Source organism: Leptosomus discolor, chromosome 7, assembly GCF_034619465.1.
Source record: "Leptosomus discolor isolate bLepDis1 chromosome 7, bLepDis1.hap2, whole genome shotgun sequence".
Classification (NCBI taxonomy): domain Eukaryota; kingdom Metazoa; phylum Chordata; class Aves; order Leptosomiformes; family Leptosomidae; genus Leptosomus; species Leptosomus discolor.
The window spans coordinates 9,221,574-9,235,071 of record NC_141397.1 but is presented as its reverse complement, the minus strand read 5'-3'; the positions used below and the strand labels follow the sequence as shown (position 1 = coordinate 9,235,071).

Genomic DNA, 13,498 nt, shown 5'->3' with positions numbered 1-13,498 from the left:
AGAGCAATAAGGTTGCTCCTCAGCCTCCTTTTCTTCAAACTAGACAAACCTAGAGTCCTCAGATGCTCTTCACAGGACATGCCTTCCAACCCCTTCACTGGCTTTGTTGCCCTCCTCTGGGCACACTCTAGTATCTAAACATCCTTCTTAAATGGTGGGGCCCAGAACTGCACACAGTATTCGAGGTGAGGCCTCACCAACTCTGAATATGGTGAGATAATCACCTCTTTTGACCAGCTGGTTACACTGTGCTTACTGAACCCCAGGGTGCAGTTTGCCCTCTTGCCAGCTGGCCTGCCGGCACCCCCAGATCCCTTTCTGCAGGGCTGCTCTCCAGCCACTCCTCTCCCCATCTGTACTTGTGCCCAGTGTTACTCCATCCTAGGTGGAGAATCCAGCATTTCAACTTGTTAAACTTCATCCCATCAATCATAGCCCAATGCTCCAGTCTATCTAGATCCCCCTGCAATGCCTACTGTCCCTCAAGAAAGTCAACCGCACCTCTCAGTTTGGTATCATCAGCAAACCTGCTAATGGTGCATTCAACTCCTACATCCATATCACCGATAAATACATTGAAGAGAATTGGCCCTAGAATTGAACCTTCAGGAACACTGCCGGTGACCAGCAGCCACCCAGATGTAGCCCCATTCCATACAACACTTCCAGCCCTGCCCTTCAGGCAATTCTTCATCCAGTGCACTGTAAATCCACTCATCCCACAGCTGGACTTGTCCAGAAGGATGCTGTGAGAGATACTAACAAAATCCTTGCTACAATCCAGAAAAACAAGATCCACCACCTTCCCTTCACCCACTAGGCAGGTGACCCTACCATAGAGGGTATCAATTAGTTAAACAGGACCTTCCTTTGGTGAATCCATGTTGACTGTGCCTGACGATTGCATTATTCTTTAAATGGCTTTCAACAGTACCGAGTACAATCTTTTCCATAATTTTCCCAGGAACTGAGGTTAGACTAACAGGTCTGTAGTTCTCTGGGTCTTCCCTCATGCCTTTCTTGTGTATTAGAATAACACTGTCTAGCTCCCAGTCAGCAGGGACCTCCCCAGGTTCCTGAAACCCTTTGTAGATCATTGAGAGGGGTACTGCCATAATATCTGTCAGGTCCTTCAGCACTCTGGGATGAATCCCATCAGGCCCCATGGGCTTGTGAACATTTAGCTGATACAGCCAGTCCCCTACAATTTCAGAATCTACAAATGGAACGTCACTGTTCCCACACTTGTGGGTCCTCCGACTCAAGGGACCAGGAAACCCAAGATGGATCAGTATTATTAAAGACAGAAGGAAAAACCACATTCAACGCCTCTTCTTTCTGTTCATCCCTATTAGTCAGATGACCATCTTCAACAAGTATTGGTCCAATGTTTTCTTTAGACCTCCTCTTGCTTTAACATACTTATAAAAGCCCTTCTTATCTGAAGCAACACTGGCCCGTTTCAACTCTAATTGAGCTTTGACCTTTCGTGCATTCTCCCTGCATAAACAAACCACAGCTCTGTATTCTTCCTGCGAAGCCTGACCTTGTTTCCAGAGATCATACAGTTTGGTTTTCCTCCTGAGCTCCACACGAAGTTCCCTGTCCAGCCAAGCTGGTCTTCTACCCCTATTGCTCAACTTAAGACATGGTGGAATTGCGTGCTCCTGTGCTTCTAAAAGGTGGTTCTTAAAAACTGACCAGCACTCATGGACTCCTAAGCCCTCAAAAGCAGATTCCCAGGGTACTCTGCTCTTCTGCAGTCCATGGTAGCAACTCTGCTATACATTTTTCTCACTACACCGAAAATTTTAAACTCAACCATTTCATGATCACTGCGGCCAAGACAGCCGTCTACCATCACATCCCCCACAAGTCCTCCTCTGTTCACAAACTGCAAGACTAGGAAGGCATCTTTCCTAGTTGGCTGACCGAGTACCTATGATGAGAAGTCATCTCCTACAAACTTCAGTAACTTCCAAGACTTGCCCGTCACAGCAGTACAATATTCCCAGTTGATGTCTGGGAAGTTGAAATCTCCCATAAGCCAAGGGCTACCGATTCAGCAATTTCTCCTAATTGCCTATAGAATAACTCATCAGTGCTTACGTCCTGGCTGGGCAATCAGTAGTAGATACCTACTACAAGATCTCCTTTGTTTTCCATCCCCCTAATCCTTACCCAGAGGCTCTCAATCACATCACCACTAACTGTAAGGGCTGGGCAATCAAACCTCTCCCTTACATACAGTGCGACACCTCCACCTCACCTGCCCTGCCTGCCCCTCCTGAACAGCCTGTAGCCCTCCGTTCCAGCACTCCAGTTGTGGGACTCACTCCACCAAGTCTCACTAATACGAATGATACCGTAGCTCTGGGAGCTGACCAACACTTTCAGTTCATCCTGTTTGTTTCTCATACTGTGTGCACTGGTGTACAAGCATTTCAGATACACTCCTGAGCCTTCTGTGCTCCCAGTAGCAGTGTACATGTTTCACTAGGATTGCCACCTTCAAGCGATGCCATGCCAACCCTTGGCTTACCTGCTGCAATCCTCTTGGTATTCCCTTCCCCTTTCATTTGACAGGATGAACCTCTGCTTCTTTAATAAATAGCATCCTTCAGCTTTCAAAATCCATCATTACCCACATCATTCCCAACAAGATGACTAAAGAAACTGTGAGAAAGGCTCTGATTTGCCTGACAGTTTGTTTATATACAGTGTTTCACTTTTTTTTTTCCTGTTCTCAGATCCCAGAACATTGGAGTTAAATATCACAGACCTTTCCAAAAAAACACCTAGGTCATGTAAATGAAGAAAAACACCTCTCTCTCCTCCTCTTGACAGAGGTTTCATCTTTGCATCCCTTCAGACTCAACCGCCAATACTATTGGAAAAAAAAATATGACAGAACTTAAAGTCACTTATCAGGAGCCTTTTAGACACTTGAAACAAAGAGGTCATATGAGCAACCAAATAGAACTTAAAGTGAAACAGACTGACATCACCACCACATGCCAGAACGTGGCAGAAACGGCCTCCTCTTCCTGAGGACTGCAAGTACTGACACAAGCTTTGTACAAATACTCCTGTCTATAAGCAAATAAAAGAAAGAGGTTTGTCGTAAACTTATGGAGGGTATTTAAACCATTCAAGTACACAACAGATTTTTGTCACATTCTTTTTTGAATAGCTCGATTTTAATACATCGAGATACACAGAGATAGAAAATGGCATAGCAAGGGAGAAGCCAGGTTCAAAAGGAACAGTATGAAGGAGGGAGGAAAAAAAAAAATCAGCCTGTTTAAGAGCAGCCAAAAAGTGGGTAATAGAACTGAGAGAAGTGCTCAGGAACAGTTTCATATCCAATATCACACTCTGTTTACAAATATAATAGCACTAGTCACACCAGAAGAGTATCTGCACGCATTCTATCAGGCTGTCCTCAGGGAAAGAATCCTGCAAGTTACATCCTATTTCTTCCAATTTGCTCTTCATGCCATAAGCACACGTCCCTAAAGCTTTAGCAACCTCACCAGCATACGGACACAGAAGCAGGCTCCAGAAGGGTAACATGAAGACAGCTCAGTGGCCTACATGCACTTGTCCCAGTCGCCATCTGTAAGCATGGCAAGTCAGAAGGAGCCGAACAAGCTACGACACGCTACCCTTGGGGCAGAGGAAACATGCTTACGGACAGCTAACACAGAACAGCTGACAACTGCCTAGCTCACACCCTAGCTTGCTTTACAGTAACTTATGTGTATGCCCACACTCTTGGCCTTCCTCTTAACCAATGCAGTATTATCACTTGGAAAGCACAAAGCTCACCAACTGGGTTTTTTTCGTTGGACCCAGCTGTGGCTGAAGCTGTCTGAATTTGCCTGTAGTTCAAGCCAACAGTTCTCACTGGAAGGTATAAAACATAAGCCAGAAGAGAAGTGTGATACAGACGAGAGATTTTTTGCAATACACAGCCTCAGTGAGAGGATCGTTAGCTTCCAAGCTCCTATTCTTCTGAGAGACAGTGGAAAAAACCCACTCATTTCTCTAGAACAGCATAGTACAGCATGACCTCTTCAGCTCTATAGAACTGCAACCAAGGTTCTCACTGATATTTACTAAAAACTTAATTTTGTTTCCCTACTCAGGAAAGCTGTTTTGATCTTCTGCCTCCTAATACAAGAGAGGACCATCACCACTGTTAAGCTAAAGCACAAAATTCACTTAACACCCCAACAGCATTTCAGGACCCCTTCAAGTATTTTCGAAAAACTACTAAAATTTCACTGCAGTACAATTATCTAGAAGATGCTTAATGCCTACCACCTAGTGGATTAGCACAGCATAACCTTTAAACACACACCAAAAAACATTGCCACGAAACAGAAAACCCCCATACAACACCACACTAAAACTTTCCTCTCTCTGAAGGAGCAGGATCCACAGAGGGCCTCCAGTGACAGAAAGCCATGAAGTTCCTTTTCCAATTACCCATCCAGTTCCTTTTCCCATTAGACACCAATCTGCCTATCTGACTAGAACCAAAAAACAATGTATCAAAATATTTTTTTGGAATAGCCTTGAAAGATAATTCCATTAGAAATTAAGTAATTCCATGAAAATTCAAATGTTTCAATTTATTAATGCTGCTTCAACCTCATACAAATTCATGTGCAGCCTGTAATCATGGTGATTTTTGTTAAGAACCCCATCTCATGCACATGTGGACAAATACATCTCTGGAATTTGTACACACAAGCTGTGAAGCTATTGCCAGCCTTTTTGCCCTTCCCACACTCTTGCACAGTCAAAATAAAAGCAAGTGATATTTCTGAAGTTAAAAAGACTAAATTATTTCTAATAGCAAAGGCCAAACACCAGCTTGGTGTTTCTATTGGTAAAATCCTCTTCAAAAGTTCTTATTGCCTCTACAGAGCCTATTTCCCCACCTATTTCCGCACCTTCTGTTGCTGGGTTGGCTGGGAGGGAGTGAGACTCTTGGTATAAACATGTGCTTCTGTAATGTTTAACTCTCACCTTCAAAAAAATAAATGCTTTAAACATGTTACACTTTGCTACACTAGTCCAAACTACACAGCCACCTCAACAGAAAGGGTTAGGAAAGCAAATAAACCAACCAAAAAACCCACTGCCACAATTTACACCATAACTGCATTGGCTTTTTAATTGTAGATTCTCTTATTAACACCTGTCTTCTAAGAAATATTCCGCACTTTGTGAAGTCTTGTTAGTCACCAAACACAATACCATAAAAGCTGCTGCTCAAATCCAGGATCTAGATAATAATTTGCCTCTAGAAACAAAACATCTAGGAGACCAGGATCACCAGTCACACCGAGAATTACAGGTGTCAGATGTACAACTTAACTCAGAAGTGTCACCTACAGCTTTATCTGCTGCTGTCAAGATCTCCAACTATAAAATGTTCAGCATTTAAGTAACACCCTCCACAGGTTCTCACTGTTTCAGAATCAAAATTGATAAAAGCAACCTCCTTACTTGTAACCTTCTTGAGCGCTCGGAGAGGGGCAGTTGATCCACTTCAAAAATGAATTCTTCCACTGCTGAACACAAGTTCTGCTGCACCTCATCTCTCTTGGTGATCAATTCATCTCTCTCATCCTATGTAGAGGGAAAAGCGAGTCAGCAACTTGCACCCAAACGCCACATACACAATGTGGCAAGTGATACAAAAAAGTATTAGTGTACAAATGAATAGCACGATACATGCCTGACTAGGAATCAGTGGAAAAGCAATTTTTGCTTTTAACCTCTACTCCTATGGCACGATCACCTTGCACAAATACAGCAACCTTTACTGTGTGAAAATATGACTACATCAGACAACTAAATCACAATTTTTACAGACTTCCGGCTGGTTTTCCTGCATAAGGAGCTAGTTTGTAAAAGAATACTGTAACACACTGTATAAAAAGGAATAAGGACGCCTTGTCATAAAGAACACTTTTCAAGACAAGATTTCTGCAGATTATTACTTCAAAACCTACAGCAATAGAGACTTAATGTAGTAATTCAATCATGCAACCAAACTCCAATTAACATCAGCTCAAGCACTAGAGTAAATTTAACAGTCTACACATGACTAAACAGCAATCCAGGAACTCAACAGATAGCCTGGGAGCCACAGGACATGTCTCCTTCCCGTATCTGCCATTTAACTGGGTACATACTACAGTTCATGGCTCATATAATGTCTGTTAAACAACAATAACTTCAGAGAGCATTAAGTACACAGGCAGTATTTCAATAATCTACTTTACAAAGATGTAAGCTCATCACAACAGCAAACGGTAGAATTAAACTCCTTTAAAACAGTCTAAAGGCTTCTCAAACCACAAAATTTAGTTTATTTTCTGTCTGGTCCATTTTTTACCTCAAAAAAAAAAAAGAAAGAAAAACCTCCACAAACAACCCCACACAACCAACCACTCGGTCACACCAAATGCCAAGCCAGTTTACCATCTTGTTCCTGGTGACTATAGCAATGCTTATGAAAGTTCATATCAGCAGGATATGTATAGTGCAACCACCTCCAATGCACTCTTGCTTTACTGTGATTTAATGACCTTATAAGCAAGAGGAAAAAGAAAAACAAAAACCTAATCTCCCTCCACAGATAAGGTCTAATTCATTTTTAGAGCCTGTTTCTACTGTCAGCCCCAGTTTTTGTTTCCCTTTAGTGAAAGTTACTACTTTGCAGTATAAGGAATAGCTGTAACTAGTTCAGGCATCTGTACAGTCATTAAACAGCTCTGTTTATCCCACCCTCCGCCCCCAGTTTTTTGTTGTTTTGTTTTCCTGGGTGTTTTTTCATCAGCAATTCAATAGTTCCTCTTTTTTAAGCATTGGCATGATTATTTTTCCATCCTGCCCACTAAAAATGCTGAGTGTGTACACTAGTCTCCAATAAAGTAAGCCTTGAATAAAGTAAGCCTTGAATAAGTATCTAAATGGAAATCATAACTTAAGCAACACATCCATAAAACACTATCTTCAATCTCTGAAAAGTCAGTATTTGTATTACACCCTATTACTATGAGCATCTGCCTATGATGCAATTAGGGTAACTTCTAATTATCCCTGTTTTTTCATCTGTAAAGCTGCCATCCTCTCAGTAGCGTTTCATAGGAGAGCTGGTTAAGTGATCAGCACCACTACCTTCCTATTTTGACACAGAGTTTACATCAAATTCTATGATTAGTTTTGAATATATTTTTAAGCACTTCAACTCCAGAACCACCATCTTTGTTATTTTCATACACACCATGCCCCAGTACCATCTCAGTTCACTGATTATCTTCTTATTTTTCCAAGACATATGCTACAGAAATACCTTATTAAGAACAAATGCTCCAGTGATCCATCTTCATTTTTGAGAAACCAGTTAAACAAACATAAACCAACTAAGAAAGCACAGACAATGAAAACTGAAATAATGAGTCGTCTTCTCTGCAAATACACAAAACCCACCTGGACACAATCCGGTGCGACCTGCTCTAGGGGAACCAGCTTTAGCAGGGGGGTTGGACTAGATGATCTCCAGAGGTCCCTTCCAACCCCTACCATTCTGTGATTCTGTAATGCCATTTATTCTGGACTCAAGCTTTATTGGGTTTGCTCATGCTTGCAATATTTAAGATGCACTAGGTTTCCCCAATAGCAAGACAAGGATGTTCACTCCCAAGAGCTCACAAACATACGAGGCTAGTGACAGTAAGGGAGGGTGCATCAGCACTCCAGGGAGGCTAAAGGAAGAGCACTTTACATGTAGTAAAACCACTTGACAGCTAGGTTGACTAAGCAGAGTTAAACTATCTGCTATAGTTTAATAGCCAGCTATTTCATCCATCTGTTTGGGATCACTGGGATTTCTGTACACTGGATTTACATGTACCTCATTTTAACTGAGCAGGAAACAAAGTTAGCGACATTAACATACTCAGTTGCACTATCAAAAATAATTGTTAGCCTATCTACAGCCAGTGTAATTTAAGTAGGGATAACAGGCAGAGTAACAAGCACACCCTTTTACTGTGTGCATCCTGGACATTTCTTGTATTTGAAAATACAGTAGCCAAGATTCTGTGGCATGTTTCAGCACATAAATCTTTACACAGATCTTTAAACACAGATCTTTAAAAAAATCAAAATTATTCTCAGGGGAAAAAAAAGTTAAGTCACTACACTGTGCATTAAACCGGACAATCTTTATGGTACATAGCTTTAGCACGATGCCACCAAAATTCCGTGTTCTGTACCCTTCACCTACCAAAGTCTTCAAAATACTTACGACAAATACCACAAGAGCCTTGTGATGTCCTGCCTCCAGCTGCTACCAATTCATCTTGAGAACTAAATTAATTCTTCAGGGAGCTCTACACTTCCAAACACGTTCCCACTTGCATATCCTTTGCAGCACTCAGGCACGCTGGGGGATACCCGACACCTAGCAGAACTCCCATCTCCTTTATTTTTCCTCGTTTAAAATACGTGTGGCACTACCACGACAACTTCCTCTCTTCACATAGCAGGAATTTGGGGTTTTTTGGGTTTTTTTTTTGTTGTGTTTTTTTTGTTGGTGGTGGTGTTTTTTTTTTTTTTACAATGGTGTGCTCTTGAAAGTCACAAGACTTTAGGCCACTATTCATTTACGCCTTAGCTTAGGCAACCAGGAACAACATCAGAATGGGCAGCAGGGGACCAGGGGCGTGTTGTTGATTTCTGAACAAAATTTTCAAGCCATGTATGAGGCCACACCTTGGCAACACAAAACAGCACGAACACACTGTGGCGCTACCAGAAGCGGCATAGTGCTGTAAGCTCATTTCAGCAGTATTTCAAATATTTTGGCAGCGTAACACACTACAGTGTGTCATACAGACACGATTTCATTGTTAGTCATTCACAACTGGAATGGGTGACAATGTCCGGATTGTCTAACATATCCCACCAAATCAGTCCACCAAGAAAACCTCAAGCAGTCTTCAAGAATGAGACCTCTTTTCATGATGTTTCTCACGGAAGAATGCTGCTTGCTGGGGTTGGCAACTCCAAAAAAAAAAAAAAACAACACAAAAAACCCCACAGAAAACCAAAAACCCAAACCCCTGACACACACACTGCCACCTGAAAGACACCAAAGCCACCATCTCCTCTACTGAATAAACACTTTGAGACTCCCCAGTCACACCACTGTATCTGCATCTGTCCTAACTCCTGTCCAGGTTAAGAGTTTTCTTTCTCTCTATGCCCAGCCCAGCTGAGTGAAATCAAAACTGGACGTCAGGGTGAAAACAAGTTCTAAAACAGTTTTGCTTTACTTGTCACTGTTGTCCAAGGCGGCTGATGGACCCACTTGAGCTCAACCATCCCACATAATCTCCAGAAAATGGCAACTGTTACTATTTCACATAGGATCAGGAATTCACCCAAGGAAAGATTGTGCCAGTGAATCCCTAAGCAGTCCCCACTCCTGGGTACCTCACAACCTAACTATTATTCTACACAGTGCTCCCCTACACAAGATGCAACACTAAAATCTCATCTGCTCATTAACACTTAATGCTGACAAGTTTAAACATTTGACTTAGTTTTTAGCAAATAAAAGAATTTCTTTCCACCTACAGATCATCAGATGTGTGCCGTGCTATAGAGGTTTTAATACTTTCCCCTGCACAAGCAACAAACCAGAACTTACTTGAGACCTCCTCATGGCCCATTATTTTCCAGTCCATTTCATGAGCTGTTAAATTCAGGGTAGCAGAGCAGTATTTCTTAAGCCGACACATTTAAAATGTTTTAGGTTATACTCTAAAATACAGCCACACACATTTGCTGTCATTCTCTCAGACACACAACTACCATGCCTTCCTTGTGTTACCACAAGGCCTGGCACAGACCGGGGAACCTTCCCGTTCCCAAAAGCAGCATCGCTGCGTACACGAGAGACACAGAACATAGAACCATCCTGAGCAATACAGCCGTACCCAGGCAGGCTTTTTCAGATCTGTGGCTGCAGAGAAGTTGCACTAGATGGCAGCTTTCCCCTATACAAGTCCATCTTCCCATACAACCGTCTCCCCATAGGAGGGAAGCACATCCTAAGTAGTGGCATGCTGCTTTAACAAAAGGTTTTGAAGACAGACGCTACAGCTGCGCAGTTGAAGCAGCTTCTAACCACGACAGGATAGAAACCTTTTAGCTACCATATTCTGATTTCCTTATAGCTCTTTACAAAATCAAGAGTGTCAAAAAGTCTAGGTTTGACACAAAAAAAATAACACTCCACAAATACATCAGTTGTGGCAAAGGTAGAAAAGCCTCCGATGTTATCTAGCAAAGGACAGATGTTTCCATGCTGTGCTCCTGCTATCCAGCTACACTTGTAAGATTAAAATACTCTGTCAATAGCTGCTAAATTATAGCTCTTGACAAACAAATAATTCCAACCTACCACATTTCTGCATAACAGAATCTTCTCCTGAGCCAAGTCATACTCTGTCCAAATCTTCTGCAATTTTTCCAAGGAACATGGGACAGCGAGACATCCTTCTGTAACCACTTTTATGGCTTGTGAGAGGTGCTCCCCAAAATGATTGCTCTTATTTGCGTGCCTAAGTTGTAAGGAGGAAACAACATTTTACCAGGGCTTTTTTTTTCCCCCAGAGCTGAAGCAGTTTAAAAAACAACACTATTCAGACCCTTTGAAGATAGGAATTTTGAGACAGCACCTGCCATGTTACTGACCTAGCTTCTTTCAAAAGGTAGCAGCAGCAATTTGTCTTATTCAGCTGCTACATCTTTTTTTTGAGGAAGGACCAAGAATACATCCATTGTACCTCAGTACTGACGAAGCTCTACATGGAAATTCTCTCTTGCTCTGTATTTCCCTTTTGTCCTATTTCCTCCCTTGGTAATCTTTTTTTACTCATCTTCCACAAACATACACCAATATATATATTCCTTCGTAAAGGAGCTGATGGTCATTTCTATTTCAGGTCTTATTCCCACAGCAGTTTTGTCCCTTCTTTTAAACCCAGAACAGTAATTCAGGCTACCTAAAGAGATACACCTCCCACCGCAATAGATACACAAGGAACTTGTGGCTACCCAGTTACTTTTAATAATCAGCTGCATTTACTAATAAGCATCTTCCTTAAAGATGGAATTGAAAGCTCTTGCAACAGCTGTGGTAAAGGAGCACAAGTGAATCGAAGTCATCTGATAAACATTTAGAAGCAGGCAATGCAAACTCCAATATTAAGCTTCCAAAAAGCTCAGGTTTCAGCCTTGCTTTTGGGAAATACTCCCCTCTGTATACAAGATTATATTTGCCTTAGAAAATTAACAACACAAAACTTTCAGGAAACAGAAAGGCTTGCATGACTTCAAGAGATAAGCAGGGCAATGAGTAATAGTACTATTTTAAGAAAAAATCCCACATACCTAACTTCTTTCAATGCCTTCATCTTAGCAGCCAAACTTCTCATTTTCATTCCAATATGAGTACACAGGGTTTCATGAAAACGTTCAGCAGTTTTCCTGGATGCTTTCTTCTCTCTCTGAATTATTTATCATTCCAGGAGCAGTGTTTCAACAGAAGGAGGTAAAGATAGACCAGTCACAACAGTCAGCCAGGGTTACTAACATGCAGAGCACAATTTAGACTTTTGAAAACTAGACATAAACCCACACCCACACACACAGAGAGCTGGTCCTGTTCAAAACAGTAACAAAATGCCTAGAAACATACAAACCAATGAAAATAATTTTATTTTCTTTAATAGCTTCTTAAAAGTTAATGGTTCATTTCCTTCTTCTCATTTCAGTAGTGATGTGTTCAAGTGTATTTCTTCAATTACGCCCCATTTGCTAGCAAGTCTTTAGACAATATGGATTTTTTTCTTCCCTTGCTGAAAAATTCCTACCCACTAGTCCAGGACCTCCTTAAACTCCTTACTCCCGTTAACTACTATACCTTGAAGTGGTGCAGCAAAACAAGAACTCTTGCTGTATGTACAACCATCCTGACCTTCCTACAAGGAACATTCCTAAGACAAAATAAGAAATATTCTTGACCCAAAAAAAAGCCCCCACACCACATCAGGCTATATTCCTCAAGAGACAACCTAAATTCAAAAGCTCTTGCTCTTACCACAGAGATACTTTTATAAATGCCACTTCAGGTAAACTGCTGTTGATCATACTTAAAACCATTCGCAGCATTTTTAAGCCTATCATGTATTTTTACATATTACTAAGTACTGTGCTTCAGAGATAGTGCTAAGAACTCCTCCTGGAAAGAAACATAAGCATCTTTTCTGTCAGGCAGCAATTAAGGAAATATTCATTTTTATCCAGTTCTAAAATTCCACAGCTGCTATAATTCTGTGGTGCTTAGGAATTTTTCAGCCCAACACACAGAAGGCTGTTCCCTCTAAGTGAGCTAAAAAAGACAAGGATTACATCCTTATACACAAAGTATGTTTTTAATCACAAAGTGCAAAACTCCACCTTCAAACTGAACACCTACATCCAAGCCAGCAGCTGCATCAAGTGCAGTGGCAAGCCAGCACACACACCAAGGGGAGCTAGGGTCCAACCTGGCCTACAAAACGTGGGCTAGCACACACTGACAGCACCTCCCTGCACCAGGGCAAGACAAGTCTTCACTCAACCAGTGTAATCCTTCTGTAGTCCAAACAACAGTGCACAGCTGTGCACTGTTATGACAAAGCATCGTCAGAAACACTCAACACATGGAGAGAAGCATTCTCTTCACATTTCCACATACCTGAAGCTCTTGTTTCAGCTGCTGAACCTTCAGTTCTAGCTCCTCCTGCCTCTGCAAGAGATTTACATTCTCCCTTCTGAGAACTTCTTTCTCTTCAGACAGCTTCCAATCTTGTCTTGTTTGTGCCAAGCTGGTGTCTGGCACTGAGGCAAAAGCCAGTGGTTTTTCCCTTTTAAAAATTAATTAAGATTAATTAATTTAAAAAGAAAACAAACCCACACAATGTGCATTCTTTCATGCTACTGTAATTTACAGTAATAAATATGCCACCACATCAAAAAGGCTATAGAAGCACCTCCACAATCATGCTTAACTTCTTCAGAATTCGTATCCCTCTCCACACCAGCCTTTACAAAGACTGTCACACAACACTAAGGGAAAAAAACATACATCATTTGAAGACAACCCTTCACACATTTTCAGTCACTAACTCAAAAGTCTTTCACATCCAAAAAGCATCTTACAATCCCACACTGCAGACCCAGAAAGGTCAAGGTCCATTGTAATTCGAATCTTCTATTTACTAAATAAGCCAAAGAACTCTGAGGTTAGTGTTTTGCATCTATACCCTAAAAATTATTTTTATAATGAAGAAGAGTGACGTGAAGTCTCAGAGTACTGTGACAGTACTGTACAGTACTAAAGCTCCACTAGACCCCA

The 13,498-nt window shown here is 41.5% G+C and overlaps 1 protein-coding gene across 1 annotated transcript in view; it reads right to left on the bottom strand.

Moving 5' to 3' along the window:
- The window catches only part of STK31 (serine/threonine kinase 31), a 42,768-nt gene that overhangs the window by 22,323 nt on the left and 6,947 nt on the right, over positions 1–13,498 (bottom strand). The window contains exons 7-10 of the mRNA XM_086468183.1: positions 12,839–13,007; positions 11,491–11,597; positions 10,499–10,658; positions 5,524–5,646 (exon numbers count right to left, since the gene is read on the bottom strand). Coding sequence (XP_086324309.1) covers positions 5,524–5,646; positions 10,499–10,658; positions 11,491–11,597; positions 12,839–13,007 — 559 coding nt within the window. The remainder of the gene's footprint in view (positions 1–5,523; positions 5,647–10,498; positions 10,659–11,490; positions 11,598–12,838; positions 13,008–13,498) is intronic.